The 20,181-nt window shown below is 29.8% G+C and overlaps 1 protein-coding gene across 1 annotated transcript in view; it reads left to right on the top strand.

Annotated features, from left to right (window-relative positions):
- LOC131850318 (nephrin-like) overlaps window positions 1–20,181 on the top strand; it is a 67,769-nt gene that overhangs the window by 31,577 nt on the left and 16,011 nt on the right. Inside the window, exons 3-10 of the mRNA XM_059200518.1 lie at window positions 5,192–5,302; window positions 6,754–6,966; window positions 9,056–9,210; window positions 10,353–10,497; window positions 11,499–11,629; window positions 14,767–14,929; window positions 16,131–16,282; window positions 16,920–17,142. Coding sequence (XP_059056501.1) covers window positions 5,192–5,302; window positions 6,754–6,966; window positions 9,056–9,210; window positions 10,353–10,497; window positions 11,499–11,629; window positions 14,767–14,929; window positions 16,131–16,282; window positions 16,920–17,142 — 1,293 coding nt within the window. The remainder of the gene's footprint in view (window positions 1–5,191; window positions 5,303–6,753; window positions 6,967–9,055; window positions 9,211–10,352; window positions 10,498–11,498; window positions 11,630–14,766; window positions 14,930–16,130; window positions 16,283–16,919; window positions 17,143–20,181) is intronic.

Here is a 20,181-nt window from a genome sequence, read left to right as displayed (position 1 = left end):
ATCTCGCGCTGTATCTTCTCCCCTTTTTTGTGTTTTAATAAAATAACTCAACCCAAAACAGTGAGGCTAACAAAAGCTATGAAAAGTCGTACCATCGGGTAATCTCGATAAAAACCGGTACGGTCGTAAACTTGACCCTCCGTTATCCTCTCAGAATCAACACGAAAACTAAAGAAACTCGAGCCTTAGAATGATTTACGTTCAGTGACAGTAAAAATGTAGGTCACATTGGGAATTAAAATTTTATTATTATAGGCATCTTATGGTCGATGCGAGATAAGGCGATGTAAACTCGGACGGACGTATCTCTTCAATTTTTATTCTATATTTATCCTTTAATGTTGCTTCAGTGAATCTATAAAGCGCTCTTTATTTCGTCTAAAATGGATCTCCGTACCAAGTTTGGTCTTAATAAAAAATAATAGGCTTTTTCATGAAAGAAGTGATTATGTTTAATTTAGATTCGCGCGTAGGGATTCAGTATAATGTCGATTTTTGCGCAAGTATTTCTTTAAAGTAATGCGTCATTAGAATATTCAAAATATACGGAACGAGTATTTTTCGTACGTTTGCATTTAAATATATTTCACGGATGTTTAATGACAAATTTTGATTGATGGCTGATCCCTTCAAAAAGTCAGTCGTATTAGTTATTTGAATAGATTTAAACTTCACCATATTTGATTGGAGATCGTAATCATCTCGGTAGTACTAAAACTAAATAACAAAATAATAAAATAAATACATTAAAAAAAACAGTAAACTTCTACTATTTCGTTATTTTGTAAAATTAAACGAGAATTGACGATTGTCTTTTGTTTTATACTACTAATTGATACATATTGCTAGTACAATTAAAATATATACAAATAAAATACAGAAACATAATAATCAAATAAATTCATCACTTTTCATCAAGTATTTATTCGGCTCGTATGAGTTCTGTGGCAAAAGAAAGAGAATAATAAAAATATCAAATAAGTAAATTATTCCAATTCTATATTTCTCATATATTTAGGAAATATTATTATAAAGTAAAAATCATATTTCAATGTCCTAATAATTAATCAGGCTTCAAAAAATATTATGGTCTATTAAATAACTAAAATATAATATAATACTAAATTAATAATAAGTAAGTAATTAATGAATAAACTAATATTGGTAAGTTGATTATTAAACATTTTCAAGTTTCTCGATGAATTTATTAGATGTATTATACTTTTATAAAACCGAAACAAATTAATTGAAAACTCCATGTAGCCATACTAAACCCAAACTTAGTAACAGATAATTGAAATATTTCAATTAATCCGACACCGCTTGATAAGAACTTGGACATTGATGAAAATGTAAATGCCTTAATCAAAATTTCGACATCGAGCCTGATAAGTTATGCGGGGCTAGATAAAATTCACGACAAGGTCACTCGAGTCAGGTGATCGCGATAATAGGCCTCACGCCCCGAGCAAAACTTCCGACTCTTTATCCCCGCAAAATCGACACGAAAACATTTTCAAAAGAAACTAACCATAACTTCCGTGGGCCTAATGGAAATTCACCCGAAGACTCCTTAAGCCCACTCCAAATGTGTACGACTACATGTTTTTCTTATAATGCTGCAATTGAGTTCGGGTTGTCGCTATTCTATTTTTTTCTTATTCATCTATATTACTTATAAAAATGTGTATAAGTTTGTCGTACTACTCGACTATATCTGCCAACCTGTATTATACATGACGTAATATTTGGAACTCTTATAAAAATTTACATGTTAATTATCGAGACACTTAATCTGTATGATTATGATATAAAGAACAGCTTTAATTCTTTAATTAAAATAATTTAAAGCAAAATAATATTATAATAAATTTTAATCAAGCGTAATAATTTCTTCATATTGGTACTTCTCCTATATTTCAATAACAATTAATTACATATATAAACATTCACAAAAAACAATCATTGTAATCCAACGCAGCACATCGAGACCGCGTATCCTAGATACCGGCAGCGTTGTCTCTTTGAATGGCTATACCCAATCTCTGGGCAAAGTAGCTACCGGTTCTCGGGTCACAAGTAACTTCGATGAGCCACGCTGATATTTTTTCTGTGTATTGAAATTAAGTTCTTTAAAAATAAATGTTGGTAATCTTTATTACAACAAACTACAACAAAATACTTTATATTTTAGAAACATACAATACCGTTTTGGTATTTTGGTTGAATTTAAAAATGTTCTTCTCTTGCTATTAGTCACTATTAGTATATCCTTAAATGACGTATAGGTTTTTTTATATTCTTAACTATTACTATGCGACTCTTGTTGAATTGTACTCGCAATTCTATATGTTATGTTCATTTGGTTATGAAATTCTCTCTATTACAGGTGATTAATTAATTTAGGTTCCGAATATATCTATCAATACTACCAAAACCGTTGATTTGGGATCGTAAATATGTATTAGACTAATAAACATTTTTTTCATTATAGGTGAGGATTAAGATCGCGTTTTGTGCTTACACAAAATACGTTTAATAACATTATCTACGAAAAATGAGGGTCGAAAATGCTTGTGTACATAATAATAATATTGAATCTTATTTAATGTTATTATCCTTCATGTTTTACGAGAATTATTTGGAACAGGCTTTTTTGATCTTTACTCTGTTTATATATGAAGGTTTAGTTGTAATAAAGAGAATGAAAGTGGATTGAATAAAGGCATGCAAGTTATTATTTAAAATCACTATTATTCTAAAACACTATTCGCCAAAAAGTTCATATATATATATAACTCAAAGGTGACTGACATAGTGATCTATCAATGCACAGCCCAAGCCACTGGACGGATCGGGCTGAAATTTGGCATGCAGGTAGATGTTATGATGTAGGCATCCGCTAAGAAAAGATTTTGATTAATTCCATCCCTAAACAGGGGATGAAAGTTTGTATGAAACTTTGTCAATTTTAAACCGATCCGGCTGAGACTTCAATTGCATAACGCTACTATGACGTAGGCATCCTCTAAAAAGAGATTTTGATAAATCCATTAAACACTGCTATATTTTTTCCATTAATTATTTTAATATAAAATAATCATACCTCTTTACTAAACACTAGAATAGAATAAAATAGAAAATAAATTAACTTTATCCAAATAACCTTAATACAAGCACTTTTGTAATCATTTTTTTTATTCTACCACTCATTCGGAACGTAGATTCATCGCAAGACGAATGAGTGGAAAGTGAAACGAAGCCTTTTCAATAAATATTATTTTAATAACAAGGACGAGGCATGCGACAAATATTTTAAACAGGTATTTGACTATTTCATTTGGTGTCTAATTTTCTTCATCCATTCTTACATAGTTTTGTTTGTATATTTTTTCTGGTATGCTCATGGTTTAGGTAATAAGAGTAACATTATCTATATTATTATATAACGTAACTCTGTACATGATTTATATTTTATATAGTGATGTACCAACCTTTATTCCGTAAGTTTTCATGTTCGAAGTTTACTATACATAATGTAAATAATGTGGATTTTTACTGCAATAGCCTTGAATGTATTTTTTGTTGATTTTAAAGGCATTTTATGCAGTATCATTAAAACGAGTTAGATATTAGGTTAGTATAATTATGTTGAATAAATAATAAATATCTATGAATAAATTTTTGTTAACTACACTTGCTTTACTATATTTGATATAATATGGACAATCAAGGTCTTATGGTAAAAACTGTATCAGGAGCAATTGTATAATGGATACATCACACTTAATTATAGTGCCTCGTCTTAATGGAGTGTGCTACTTTTTAAGAATTTTGCCTTTTATGGTTACAAAGCGAGAGCTAGATTCCCATTCGAGCAGTCCACGCCGCACTTATGCGGAATGCACGAAACAATGAACGGATGGCAGCTGTTCATTTCAGTAAGCGATAGCAACGTAGACGTGAATGAATATGAAAGCTCCGCATGATTGCCGAGATCCTCCTCTGAATACTCATATCACAAAACCTTTTGTTACGAGTCAACGAAAACATTTTCATTTCCTCGGCCACATTCAAGCTACGCTCGTAGTTTGTTTATCCGCAATTTGAGGATATTTGGGGCGCGTTCGATGTCTTTTGTGATTCTACGCGTACTGATTTCATTTTGATTGTGAATAAATTTTCGCCGAGAACAGAGGTAAACACTGATATTTACATAAACACGCCAAAACGAACGTATCTATTTGAATACGACGGCTTGGTAACTGTCGTTTGCTTGTAATATTTGCCTGTAATTTCCACCAAGTTTGTGACGAGCGACAGTACAATTTATGTTATTGTAATATATAAATTTGTTATAATTTTCAAGTTATGTCGTAAATATATCATATCCTTACAACTAAATGTTTTTCAGTTATAACCCATATTTCGACATCGTATTTTTAAGTTTGTAATGGCAGTCAATAATTATCTTTTGAGTTTAATAATATTTTTAGAGAAACTGCCTCTCCACTATATAAGTTTTAAATTATCACATGTAAATGTACTAATTTATAAACTTATTATAGTGGAGTGGCAGTTTCCTATAAGATAAATTAAATTATGTATGCTAAAGAGGGTTGTGGTCGTAAACAGGCGATATTTTTATGTAATTCGATGCATACTATCTGACGGACCACCTGACAGTAAGTGGTAACCGTCGCCTATATACATGAATGGCTATAGATATTAAGTTATCATATGACGTCCGTGATACTACTCATGCATCGCCATTCCGAAGGACTAAAATGTCATGCCTCTTATCCTGTAACTTAAATGCTATATATCTTTCAACCCAAACACAACTTATTAAACATGCGTCGCACCGACAAGCAATCGGCTGAAATATGTGTAATTGAGGTACCAGCGCAGACTACTTTTAAAAGTCTATATATTAAAATTTTGCAATTTAGAAATTCTATTTATCAATAAATAGTGATAGTAAGTATATCTTATAAGTAATTATATATGTATAATCTAAGTCTATAAAAAATAATGTTTATAGGACTATAAGAGTTCCCAACAATAACATAACAGACTGCGAAGTAAATTTAAAACATTGCGAATTGCACTGTACTGTATAACTGTACACGGATTGGACTGATTTAGAGTACAAACTATAACAATAAATCTGTCGTTTTTTTTCACACAGAGCTCCCGAGTAAGCCGGTGATCTTTGATGAATTCGGAAAGGAGATATCCGGGATTGCAGGTCCTTACAACGAAGGAGGCGATTTCAAACTTATTTGTTCTGTAAATGGAGGTAAGTCCATATTTTTGTTGCAAAGAATTTCCTTTCGGTAGATATGTACTAGCTAATTTAAAAATACAAAATGATTATGCACTTTTATATTATAATTAGTATCAGTGCCCTTAACGTACACATATGTATGATATTTGACGGCTTCAATGGTCTAGCGGTTTACCAGACCGCTTTATTTCCGAAGGTTCGATTCCTCGTACTATACAAAATTTGTAGTCATGAGTATGATAGTTTGTATCGGTTTAGATGTTTTATATGTATATTATGTATGTATTTATTTCTATGTCAAAAAGCTTTATTTGCAGTCTGTATTCATAATTGAAGGCATAGGTATTATAGGCCAGCTAAATATGGCAATAAATTACCATGTACGAGAACATAACCACAACCATCAGGAAGTGATTATATCACGATGATCTGGTACCACAGATGTCATAGTAGACATATTTAGTACTAGCTATAACACGCTATTCCGTCAGTGTGAAACGAAACTAACTTTTTATGAATATAAAATAAATAACAATAAATCTGCGAGTGAAACTCTCGTTAAAATCGGTCCAACCATATCAGGAACAGACACACATATAATACTATAATAATACACAGTACTTACATCAAACAGACGTTTAATCTTATTTATTTTTATAGAAAACCTAATGGTAATAATATCCATATGTTAAGAGAAGATGTCGGTTCCACTTTATTCCATTTCAGTCATATAAAAAATATTTTGTGTAGAAGAAATAATTCACCACATTACCCAATGTTTATTGTTTTTCTTTGTACTGAACGTAAAGGGGATTATCAACAATCAAATTTGCATCGTTGTTCCGATTTTATATTTTATCAGATTAAGTACCTTTCTTTTCTACAATTTTTATAATTTCATCTAAGAAACGAATGTTTTATTATATACAGTTAGTCGCCAGTTATGTTTATGAAACTTTACTACAAGTAAACTGAAATACCGTCGGCCTGTGTACCTTAGTTTCACCTATTTCAGCTGCCAAGCAGCTTGCTTTGTAAGCTTTGTTTCGATTGTAAGGTGCAAATTAGTGAGTATTTCAATTTCATGAGTCATACACACAGTGTCTTATTATTATTAAACCCCTGGACAATTCATAACATCACTTAGTCCCAAGGTAAGCAGAGCTAGTGTTATGCGAAGTAGACAACTGATATAAATACTTAGATATTTTTATTGTAAATAATATACATAGAAAACATCGGTCTGGAAGACTCATGAATGACATGACAAATGTTTATACCATACGACGAATCAAACCCATGACCATCGGAAATCGCAACCATGTGAAGCGGTATGCTAAACCACTAGACCACCGAGGCCGTCAAGTGTAGCTAAAGTTTCTTAATTAAGAATGAGAAACGTGTACCCGTTTTATTATCTGGTAAAGCACCGGCATTTTAATGCAATATTTTAATCTAATCAGGTAATCCAACACCAAGAGTACAGTGGCATCAAGGAGACACGATACTGTCTACCTTAGGTGCTGGGGACCTCCAACCATCAGGGTTAACAAGATCCCTTACGTTGGTTGTTAGAAATGCTACCAGAGTTCATCAGTCATCAGTATACACTTGTACTGCTGATAACACTCTGTTGGCATCACCTCAAAAGGTCACAGTACGAGTTAATCTATACTGTAAGTATTATACTTATATTTGTTTTATACAGTAGTTGGAACAATATTTAAAAAAAACCATCAGTCCATTTAATAGTATACATCATCATCATTATTATTTTAGCCTGGACGATCGCCACTGTATATAAGTATATGAATATGTTCAATTTAGATTCACCTTCAAAAAAAAGTTGAATATATATTCATTACAATCTCTAGACTAACTGAATTAAATATAGTACCAAAATTCAGTAAATAAATTTACCAAAAAAGAAAACATAAAATAAAAATACTTAATACACTGCCTATAAAAATAGCAAATGGCGGCACTTTCACAAAGTCACGAAAAAACGGAATGACATATTTGTTTGTTGTCGAATATTTATAGTGCTTTCAGAAATTTATTTTGTATCTAAACTTAGAAAGATGCCTATATCACACAAAACAGACTTCTCTGTTCTGTGTATGTCAAGATACATGAAAAAATGTCTGTTTTGATAACCTTTACATAGTATAAACAAAGTCGCTACTGCTGTCAATAGATTTTATAACTACGCAACGGATCTTAGTATTTTTCAGCAATATATAGACTGATTCATGAGGATAGTTTATATTTATAAAACATGCATATATAAATATATATACAGAAAAGCCGGGAAATACAAAGATTTGTAACCCGTGTTTCAAAGCCAAATCAACCAAATTGGTTCAGTCGTTTTTGCCTTTGATCGACCCCCTCCAATTGAAAAGGAGATGGCCTGAGATAAGATTCGAATCTAAACTCAGACTAAAGTCGTATTCGTCAAGCAGGAGTTGGCCTTCAGATGTTCCATAAGTCATTACACGGGTTTGGAGTGCAAACTACGCTTACTCTCGATTTTTCAGTGAAGCCAGTTGTAGCCAACAGCATTAGGATATTTAAAAAAAAAACAAAAAAACTTTTCTTGAGTTTTGCGTTCTTTATATTATATATGTATTATAATTTACCCTCAGTATACTTGGAAAAGAATATAGAATATGTATTAGATAACCTTGACTTTTATTGAAGTCTGTAGAAAATGTTAAAGATTACGCCTAAGTCTTTGATGTGGAAACTTTAGAACAACATACTTCCTGTTATTTTAATAAAATATTATACTGAAGCCTCTGTATGAAACGTGAATATTATCTCTTATGACAATAACCTCTCATGGGTTCGGCTTTTATCCTCCATTGGATTTACATATAAAATAATGAAAATAGTTTTTACATATTATTATAGGACTGTTAATCACATAACTATGAATATTGTAGATATTTTGCATTGAAAATCCTTATCTTATTATATACGCTAATATAATATTATAAACGCTAAAGTTTATGAGTATGGATGTATAGAAAGATGGATTTTTGTTACTCTTTCAGGCAAAAACTACTGAACGGATTCTAATGAAACTTTACAGCTTATACATCATAATAATACAGAGGCTATAACTTTCACGCAGATGAAACCGTGGGCACAGCTAGTTTATTACTCTAAATAGCTCTGTTTTAGTTTATTAAATAAAGTATCAATAGTTCCTGGGTATATGTCATTCAGGTTATATTGTTCTTAAATAGCTTTGTCTTCTTTAGCTTTGTATTAACGACAGCCTAAAGAAATATCAATACAATATTAATAAATCACTAGTTATGAATATAGGTGTAGAAACTATTGTTTAATATAAAAATACTATTACATTTTATATGTTTGATTACTTTTACAAATAACTATTTGATATAATAGTTTGAAAAAGAGAAATAATCTAATATTGATTATATAAAAAAAACAGATATTTTATTTAAAAACGCAATATGATTCTTTTGAATAAAAACTATTTAATAAAAGTAGATATATCTTTAAATTTATATAAAATTCTTTAATGGGAATACAGATTAATTTTCGTTATAATTACTTTTAATTATTTGGTACGATTTTATACACACTATATGTATGAATGCATTTTAAACAATTGTTTCCACTTTAGAATGAATTTATATACAGCATGTTCATCTTTAAAACTATATAATACTAATATATTTACATTATACTATACGGATATATTGACTGAAAAATAATTTCTTTATTTAGTGAGGCCACTTACCGTGGAAATATTGTCACGGGAGCAACCGTTATCGGTTGGTAGGAAGACTGAGTTGTTATGCAGATCGACTGGTGCACGCCCACCTGCCATTATCACCTGGTGGTTGAATGGGAAGCAGCTGAACTCAATTACTAAACACAGAGTGAGTAAAAATTATAATATAATATTAATATTTATTTATTTTACAAACTTTAGAAAGATATATTTTCTACATAAATTTATGACATATAACAAATTAAAAAAATTAAATCGTTATCAAATTAAGTCTCATTCAAATATATGTACATATATGTTAAAATATTAATAATATCTGTTAAAAATTTTTAAACAAGAAGTTACATGTTACATAAGTCTCAATACAACATGTCACTTACTGTCTTACTAGATCATTATAACGGCTTGTATGAAGGACAATAGATATAGAAGAGTATAATATTTACTTGATAATTTTGATATTTGATACATGGTTTCATATATACATAGAAAATGTAACCAATACAAACAATCATATTCAATACAAATGTGACAAATTGGACCCCTTAGAAAGTAAGGCGTTATGCTAAACCCTTATATCCCAGAGAGCGTCAATTAAAAGAATTTTCATAACCTCAATAGTAATTTTCAGTACTATTGACCAGTTATGAAAATTCTTTTAATGTTGGACAGCCCATTTATCAAGGAAGGTTATAACCTTTATAAGCTTATAGGCTATATAATATATAATATCACCCTACATCCAATAAGAGGTGAGTTTTAATGAAAAATGTTGCAAAAACGGGGAAAATGTCAGGCAAACGAAGTTACTCGGGTCAACTAGTTTTAAATATAATGACTGAAAAAAATACTTCTAACAATTTGCCACCTTATACTATAACCCTTATTATAATTAATACCATGTCAAATTTAACCTACTGATTCAAATACAGACCTCTTAGCTATCAACTAAGTGCATTCTCAGAAACGAAATAAAATTATTTCTCAAAATGAGAAATTTGTAACTCCATTTAATTTAATAGAATAGAATAGAAAATCATTTATTCAAATAAACTTAATTTAAGCACTTTTGAATAGTCATAACAATTTGTTTTTTATCTACCACTATTTAATTAATAAATTTTCTCACAAACGATTTATGTGTTTCAGAATGTTTCTATCTTATTTTAAAGCTATAAAAATCGGAGCGCCTTTATTAGCATTTAATAAACTTATTTAAATCAAAATTAATTACAAATTTAAGGAAAATGTAATATTATTGATAAGTAATGTATTATTTTTGTTCAACAGGAATTAGATGATGGTAATGAAACACAGTCCTTACTGCAATGGATACCATTTAAGGAACATAATGGTCAAGTGCTTACTTGCAGAGCCGAACATTCTAAATTCAACCAATCCACTATAGAAAGTAAACTACCACTAAACATTTACTGTAAGTTTTCAATTTTTTAAATATTAATTTTTTATTTCTAAATTTGAGCGAGTTTAACCGTTTATTGTACTCTGCTCTGGGATTGTAAAAGAGGTCTTTGCTGCACTAAATATTTACGATTAAATTAAATTCGTTTGCATGGTTGACTCTGTTTCACCTATTTAGTTGTCTTCAAGTAGTTTGTATGCAAACGACTGGTTTTTTTAACGTTAAAAATGATACTAAAGTGACTACAAATTATGTTTCCAAGTCTATATTCTCAAAGGTTGGAATGGGGCATGTTAAATATTTTGTGTGATTACAAACTGCCGAAAATCTAATCATGAGTGAAGATATATACTTTATTTATGATAAATTTCGACTAATATACCACAGAAGTTATTAAAATTCTTCTAAACAATGTCAGTCAGTGTTAAATTAAATTACGGCAGTATTAGGTAAATATATACAGTATATTGTTTTAAATTCCATGCCATAAAAAGCAAGCACGTGTTTTATGTAAGCATGTATTTTAAAACAATATATGATATAGGTATTATCTTATAGTAGCAAGTTGTTGCGAGATGCTTTTACTGAGTTTTACCTGTACGTATTGGTTGATACCAATAAAATCTATTGGAAACGAATAACTTTATTTCGAATGTTCGTTGAATTTTCTCTAGCATTCTAGTTTATGTGTCTACTATCTTTTACTATTATATTTATATTTTCTAAATATTATAGTCTCGAGAAATGTAATAGTATTCATATATATACGTATAATAAGGTTGCAATTACTATACATTTTAAGTAGAAGTTATAAATCCTTATAATTGGCAAAGTTTTTTTAATAAACACAGATTAACAATAAAATTGAACAACGTGATCTATTAAAATAAAAATCACTATATAAGTACGCTCCCTATATTTCGGTTTTAAATTTTAATTTATCTTCCCTTTTTGATTTTATACAAATAGTTTACGAAAAAGTGTGTATTTTAATATTAGATTTATTTCGACAGATGTACCAGTGGCAACTATACATTTAGGTGCTAAAATGAACCCAAACGACATAGAAGAAGGTGATGACGTATATTTTGGATGCGATGTAGATGCAAATCCTCCCGCTTATAAAGTCATATGGGAACACAATGTGAGTATTCTAGTGTCTTGTAGAAATGTACATTTACATTAGTTATTAATATTTATATTTATAGACTAGCTATTCCCGCGACTTCATCCGCGTGGAATTTAACTTTATATTTCTAAAATATAAGTAAAAAAAAACCTAGACTAGGTTACTCCTTATTACATCAGTCACCTGCAGAAAAAGTACCATCAAAATCGGTCCCGCCATTTCAGAGATTAGGCGAACAAACAGGCAGACAGACAAAAATGGTAAAAAATGTTATCTTGGTGTATGTCCCGTATTTATACTGATATGCATGTAGTAAAAAACTGTTATTATAGTATTTTATTTTAGAAAATAAAGTTAAATTCCACGCGGACGAAGTCGCGGGAACAGCTAGCCTATAATATATTCTCACGTCATCAGTCACTCGCCATATACAGCTCTATGCTATATTGTATACAATTTTCTATTATCAATTTATGTAATCTTGCTTTTAAACTTATTATTGTTAAGGGTCTAATTTATTTGTATATTCATTACCACCCCATATAAAAACATAGACAATAAATAAAATATATAAAACAGTTTCCAACAATGACCTATAAAATTAAAAATTTATTTCAATATCATTTACATTTTTAAGTGTAACGATAACTTGAGTAGGCACTTATTTATTAACTCTCAAGAGACGTGCTGCTTAATTTTAAAATTAAAAACTTTTTATACGAAGTCGACCTTACACTTTTCAAAGATAATCCAAAAAATAAAGAACCTTTACCAATATTTTTTTATTATACATCATTAGCACATTATTTCTTTGCTATACCGGTAAGCTTTGCTTAAAGTAAAATTTTAATTTATTTAAACGTTTAAAAAAGTAATAATATTTGACGGCCTTGGATCTGCAGCGGTTTACCGCTTTACTTCCGATGGATGCTTGTTCGATTCCTTGCACAGTGCAATATTTGTATTCATGAGTATGATTGTTTGTATCGGTCTGGGTGTTTTCTATGTATATAATGTACATATCTACAAAAAGAAATCTAAGTATTTATGTCAGTTATCTAGTGCCCATAACACAAGCTTTCTGCTTGCCATGGAACTAGATGGCGTTGTATTAATTATTCAGAGTTATTTACATTTTTATACTAACAATGCATATTATTGTTATATATTTTAAAATGAAAGACATCATTAAAGTTGAAGTCATAACTTATATATGAATTCGATGATCTAAATGTGATGAATTCTTAATTGTGGTTCGATGCTTTTTATGAGCTTTTTATTAATCCATAAACTTTCCTGTATGAAACCATAAAACTAGAATGTCAATGGTACGTGTGCATTCAAAGCGCTCCGCAATATTTTCAATACGACCGGCTTTTGACGGATGAATTAAAATATGTGAAGTTGAATATGTGAAAGGTTTATCGTATGTTTTCTATACGTATTGTTAATGCAGAGTTCAATAACGCTTGTGTAACACTATTGCAAATAACAAAGATTGTTTGCGATAGCAAATAGCCATATAATAAACCTTTAAAAATAAAATTATAAAATTCAAATTTGGAACGTCACACATGGAACATCGATATTGTTTTGTTTTACTCTTTTTACTTCTTCTCGAACATTCCGTGACGTCACTATTAAATTCAGTGTACAAATCCTACAATACCCATTTTTTATTTCAACATAACAACATAAAGATAGCAATATTACTCCAGCAAACAAATATTTTCATGTTATTGTTTTAACTTTTACTTATATAAATACTCAAACAAATATATAAAAGTAACAGATCATTCTCAATAACCTTTATTGGGAATTTAATATATCGATATTGTATAGATTGCTAGTAGAATTGTGTTTTTCTTTCTTCAACAAATCCATATTTATTTCACTAGTCATGTTTATAAAATATATGATATCATGACATTTAATTACATGTTGATATATATTTTTATCAAACCTAAAAACTTCTACAAATGCATTATAAATATTGGAAACTTTTATCACTTTCTATTAATCTGAGAAAATAATTTTAATCAAAAAGTTGAACAAACTTCAATAGTTTTTGGCAGTTCAAATTAATAATTGAGATATTCTATAACTTAGTTTTCATGAATTACGACCTATCACTATGACTATATAGATATGTATATTGTTTATTTGTTTGTTACTAATAAAACACAATTACATGTTCATAAAAATAGACAATACATAATACGACATAAGATTTTCAAGATATATATAGAAGAACCTAACTAAAGTTCTTATTTACATCTCGATCATATGCCTACATTTTGCATATATCTGCACTTGCCAACTGCTCTGCAGTTTTGCGAGTCATTGAATAAAAATAAATGCACCTTCTTTATTAAAAAAATAAATATATACACTTTCTTAGGCTACCATGATTTATAACCAACGCGGAAATACCTTACTTTTCGAATTTACCCACATGCTCAAAATACAAGACTCGGCTGAGTGTCCACCCCAATGAACTAGCTCAGAGGTTACTGACAACCTCCCAAAACGCCTGTAAAGAACGTATCTACTGGATTTGGATAAGCAAAACTCCAGTTCTTAATTCCTGAATGTGTACCGGAGGGCGTCATTAAATAAGAAGTCTTGCACTCAAGGACTACATACTCTCATTGTCATTTGCCAACCAATCCGATTATAGTAGACATACTGATCGCGGATAAACCAAGAACACTTTAAAACTCTTTATAAATCGAAATCACACCATTAGCGAATTTAACCTTCATTGTTCTTTGGCCATTTAGCCTTTATCAGTATTTGACATTTTCCGTCTTTTATCCCTGTTATATATAATACCAGCTGGACCCGCGACTTCGTCCGTGTGGAATTTAACTATATTTGTCTAAAATAAAAGTAGCCTAAGTAACTCCTTATTACATCGACTACCTGCCAAATAAAGTCCCATCAAAATTGGTCCAGCGATTTAAGAGATTAGCAGGAACAAACAAACAGACAGACAGACAGACAAAAATTGTAAAAAATATTATTTTGGTATATGTACCATTGTTTATATTCATATGCATGTAGTAAAAAAACTGTTATTTCAATATTACAAACAGACACTTCAATTTTATTTATATGTATAGATTTCTTATGTTATTGTTTTTCACCAGGGTATCTTATTGCAACACAATCCAGCAGGCGGGGTCATTCTAACAGGCAACACTAATCTTGCACTAAGAAACGTGTCCAGGCATCAAGCAGGGAAATACTCATGCACAGCTTCCAATGTTGAGGGCGATGGGAAATCACCACCGTTGCATATGCAAGTAGTTTGTAAGTACATAAACTTTACGTTACTATTCTCTTATGGTGTAAAGAAAACGAGTACTATAATATAATAGTTTTTTAACTTATTTTTTTAAATGAGAAAGTTTATTTATTTTTTTCATACACGCTTTAACAGCTCAATCCATTATCATGTTTTATATACTCGTAGCTTAGGCATTTTCAAAACTATCAATTTCAGTCTAGAACGATTAATACATGAAGAGTGAATAATATAGATATATACTCAGTTAACTTTAATTGAAAGTTATTTCCGATATGCTGTATTTACAACCTACTTTTCAATAGGATGTTGGTATAAAAACTCAAATACATCGAATGTATTTATATTATTTGGCTGTACAAAAATAGATGTTAGATAAAGTGGCATAAAGAACTTTTCGGGAAGTTCGCAGGAAAAGATTGTAAAAATACGGAAATTTATTATTCATTGTACACCATGGATGAATATAGTTGATACCGAATTCATTGGGGAAAGAATGTTATATGAGTTACAAATATTATTTATAACTTCTTCGGTGTAGGTTTTTTTATTTTATTAATATGCATCGTTGTCGTGAGAAAATTTTATTTGTGACCTATTTTATATCTTCATTTTATATTTATTCGTTTTTACAGAGACTTGTCAAAAGTGTTAAAAAAAAGCAACAGATAATGTTTTATAGATTTACTACAACCTGTAAAGCCAAAGAATAAGTTTATATTTATGTATTATTAACTTATTGAACAAATTATAGAACATCAATGTATTGATGTTCTATAATTAATAAATAAAAAAAACCTCTTTTTTAGTAAACAACTTATAAAATCTCTCATAGATATCCAGATATCTATAATAACAAAATTATTAATATAATAATAATCTCAGGTCAATTCACACAGCGACATCTAGATCCAAGTTAAGCTAGCTAAAGCTTGTGTTATGGGTACTAGATAACTGATACATATACATAGATTTTTTTGTAAATACATACATATTATACATAGAAAACACCCAGACCGATACAAACAATCATACTCATGAATACAAATATTTGTGCCGTGCGAACCCGCGACTATCGGTCGTAAAGCGGTGTGCTAGACCACCGAGGTCGTCAAAAATTATAATTCAATTTATTAAAGTTGCTAATACGTAATTTAAAATATTTTCTTAATAAATAATTCTAATAGTAAAGAAAATTGTCCACAGATAAGCCGATATGTCGGAAAAGAGAAATACGAATGATCGGCGCCGCACTTCAAGAGCCGTCAAGTGTGGTTTGTGAAGTTGACGCTTTCCCTCCTCCAGATACATTTGAATGGACCCTTAATAACTCAGCTGGTTCCATCAAAGTTGATCCAGTAAGTGCTATAATTAGAACTGAATTTTATTTATACATTGTCACGCTGTTTTTTGTGTAATGAATAAGTTTTATTAAAATTTGTATTACATCTCATGGTAATGTTAAAAGACATGTAAGTAATTTGTAATTTATGAGTTATCACTTACCAGATGTTTAATAATGCCAAGGCATTTCTCGCTTTAATATCTTCATACTTTATTACAGTACACTAGTCTTTATAATAATTATAGTTAATTTATTATTTAGATTTTTTTCAATATTTCGATAATGTCTCACAATCTTGATATTAGTATGAAAATAAATATAATATATGTATATACATATGTTATAAGTTTACGTTTACGGTAGTTTAATCATAAGTTTAAGGAAGTAAAAATGTACAAACGTCTGCATTACCTACTCATATTTCTGCCGCCAAGCAGCAAGTCCAAGCAGTGCTTTGACAATGCTTGAGACGTATTAGCCGTCTAGTTCAGTCACTATATAATAATATATTTTCCACATTAATGTGTATATGTTGATGACAGTTTCTCCATCTTTGCTTTGTAGTACAATAAAACGTATATTAGAAAAGTAAGCAATATTCATTATTAGAATCAATTAGAAAAGAAACTTTAATCATAATATATTTTCAGCTACGTTTCACTATAGAAGCCTACGAGGGACGGTCCGTGCTGTCTTACACTCCAGTTTCGGACGTCGATTATGGTACTCTATCATGTCGAGCTACCAATTTAGCAGGACAACAAACATCACCCTGTATATACACACTGCTACCAGCTACGAGACCAGATCCACCATCAAATTGTACGGTGTACAATCTTACTGACGACTCGTTGGATCTTATTTGTCTTGCTGGTAAGTGAAAAGTAACCTTATTCTGTTGAAATAAGAGCTAAAAGCGAAGGCATAATTTAAATGTTCAAACATCATCCATTTCGTTTCGACGGTTCAAGGCAATAACAAAAAATATTACCAATGTCGTTGACAATACCAGGCCCTGTGAACAAATTTTATGTCTTAAGTTTCTTGATGTACTTAGTACAAAACAGAGTCGTCACCGCTGTCTATTCGCTTATTAAATTACGTAACGCATTTTAATGCAGTATTTAGAAATAAATAAGAGTTATTCCAGAGGAAGGGTTATATATATAGTGTTATAATATAGAACTAGCCGAGGTATTCAAAGATTTCTATTTATAGGTACTGGGAATAATATGTTTTAAATAAGCATTAAGCCCCTTAATTCTTATTTAAAACATATTATTCCCACATTCTGAGTATTCTGAGTTACGGAAGATTTATTTCAATTATATAATTTCAATAATGAAAAAAAAATACGAAAAATAAGTCTTATTTTTTTATTCTGAAGCACTGCAAATAACTTCTAGCTATTGCCCTCTTTAACCATCAATTCGAATTTATAATGAACATAAAAAAATGAAGTGATTTGAATACAATTCGTATTTTTTGCTAGAATATTTCATTATTGTGAGGCAACTACAATGGTATGATAACAATAGCATCAATTGATAACTCGATATCTTTTCAATTATTTATTCAAAATTTTAATGCGAAATGTTGAATATAAAATATATCTTCTTTTCTGATTTCACTATTATTAATAGTTCTTAGAACAGTTATATTTCATTATACAATTTTGTTTAATATATGTTACATATAATTAAGAAATTGTATCTTGTAAAATAATAGTAGCTCCTTATAACATATATCTGCGAGTGAAAGTCCCGTCAAAATCGGTCAAGCCATTTCTATGATTAGCAAGAACAAACAAACTGATTTTTTTAAATTATACATTTAGTAAGAAGCTGTTAATTTGTAATTACAAACAGACTCTTCAATGTCATTTATAGGTATATGTTGATATATGGTATACTAATAAAGACTATGGTAATCGTTTACGGTCAGATAGGCCGTACGCTAGTTTGCCACCTTCGTATTATAAAAAAAAATATCATTGTGAATATAACGTTTTAATGATATGGACAATGTAACACGCTAGCCTAACTAGAGTGTAGATGGCAATGTGTGAATTGACCTGAGATTATTATTATTAATGACTATGATAAATATATGACAAACAAAAAAACTAATTCTTTCTTTTTTTGTTGGTCAAGTAAAGACAAGCAGATAAAATGTGCCTTTTTCGCTTTCCGAGTTGTCCTCCAGCCATTCCCTTAACTAATTACAAATATAAATCGATTCAAGGCACTATTACAAATCACGAAAATGGCTATTTTAGACTTCCTCTTTTATTAGAGGCGCTCTGAATTTCTCCTTTCGTTTTTTTCATTACTTTAACTGTTTGTTGCTTCACACTTTTCTATAGGGAAGAGTCACTTATCTGAGATTCCAATTTCTTGTATTATTTGTGATTAACTTTTGCTTTGAGTTCGAAAGTAGACTTTGCTTTCAGCAGAGACCGAATGAACTTCTTTTCTTATTGTTTCAATATGGTTTGGCGTTGCGAATATTAATAAAGAAATACTGCAACGGTAGTGAAACTATCGCTATATTTCTACTGTCTGTTTTACTAGTTATTACGGTATTTATTATAAAACGAATCTTGATATATATGATTGAGCTTATTAAATAAGATTCTATATATTAAAAAAAATATATTATATAATGATTGTATAATTGTTGGCTCATCTCTGTTAATAAAAACTATTATAAAAGAAATTAAACGTTAAATATTAAATTCAAATAGAAAGGATATTTTATGTACCTTTCTATTTCAATTTTATGTACTTGTATCATGTTTTTTCTATAAAGAAAGAAGAGTTACTTATGTATTTCACTTTTTTATATATTTGTATAAAAGATAATATTTTTTTATTATCTAAATTGATTTTGGGGTTTTTGTTACCAAACATGTCAACCCCATTATATCAAAACTACTAATTATAACAAGTCTTAAATAAACTAACTAAACTAAAAATACTCAACAATAATTACTGACTGAGAGGGATCTATTTATCAAATTGTTTGTATTAGGCCATACAAACAAAGCGCAATCTAAGAAGGTGCATGTATATATGTACCTGAATAATGCCCACATCAGATTTGTTCATTTTAAAAGTTTAATATATAGTTCCCTCTCTGCTCGATTTAAAGATAATACATGATTTTGTTCAAACACATAACATAGCACCAAACATCACATAATTAGTAGGAAAGTGATATAAGTAAACTATAAGGTTTAAGAAAAAAATCATTGTAGAACACCACAAGACCTGCAAATCAATCGCTGTTTGTTAGTCTTGTAAAAATTAAAAAACGGGTTGACCGGTTCGAGTATTTTGTTTCTGTTTTGTTCATTATATGTAATAAATACAAACTAGATACTACAGATACAAAATATAATTGATATTTAATTATTAGTAATAATTAAAAGATCAATCCTATCCAGTATGGATATCATACCTATAGATTACTTTTAACAGAGTGTTTTCATGATAATAAAATATTTCGTAGCTGGTATAAAGTTCAACGAGCGTCTATTCTGAAATAAAATTATTAATATCATCAAATCACTAATCAACCGCTTTGACCCTCGCCCCTGGAGTGCGATCTCTTAAAATACCCACTAATCTATAAATCCACTAGAACTTTAATTGCTAAAGGGTTATAACCTAATGAATGGATTAATCTCGCAGATAGAGTAAAATTAATCGATATTTTAACGCTGGTGTCTAATCTAAAAATCTAAAGCGCTATTCCCTAAAAACCGTTTAGTTCATTTAATTAACTGTAAACAAGTCTGGATAACAATTAACTTTATCCTATTTCAACGGTTTTTCTTCTCCGCAAAAAAAATAAAGTGAAAGCTATTAAGGAAATTAAAGTAAACGCCATCATGATAATATTTTTTAC

Source organism: Achroia grisella, unplaced genomic scaffold, assembly GCF_030625045.1.
Source record: "Achroia grisella isolate CSIRO2021 unplaced genomic scaffold, CSIRO_AGI_Agris_v1 utg729, whole genome shotgun sequence".
NCBI lineage: Eukaryota > Metazoa > Arthropoda > Insecta > Lepidoptera > Pyralidae > Achroia > Achroia grisella.
The sequence above is the reverse complement of the archived record's forward strand: the minus strand, read 5'-3'. Positions and strand labels throughout refer to the sequence as shown.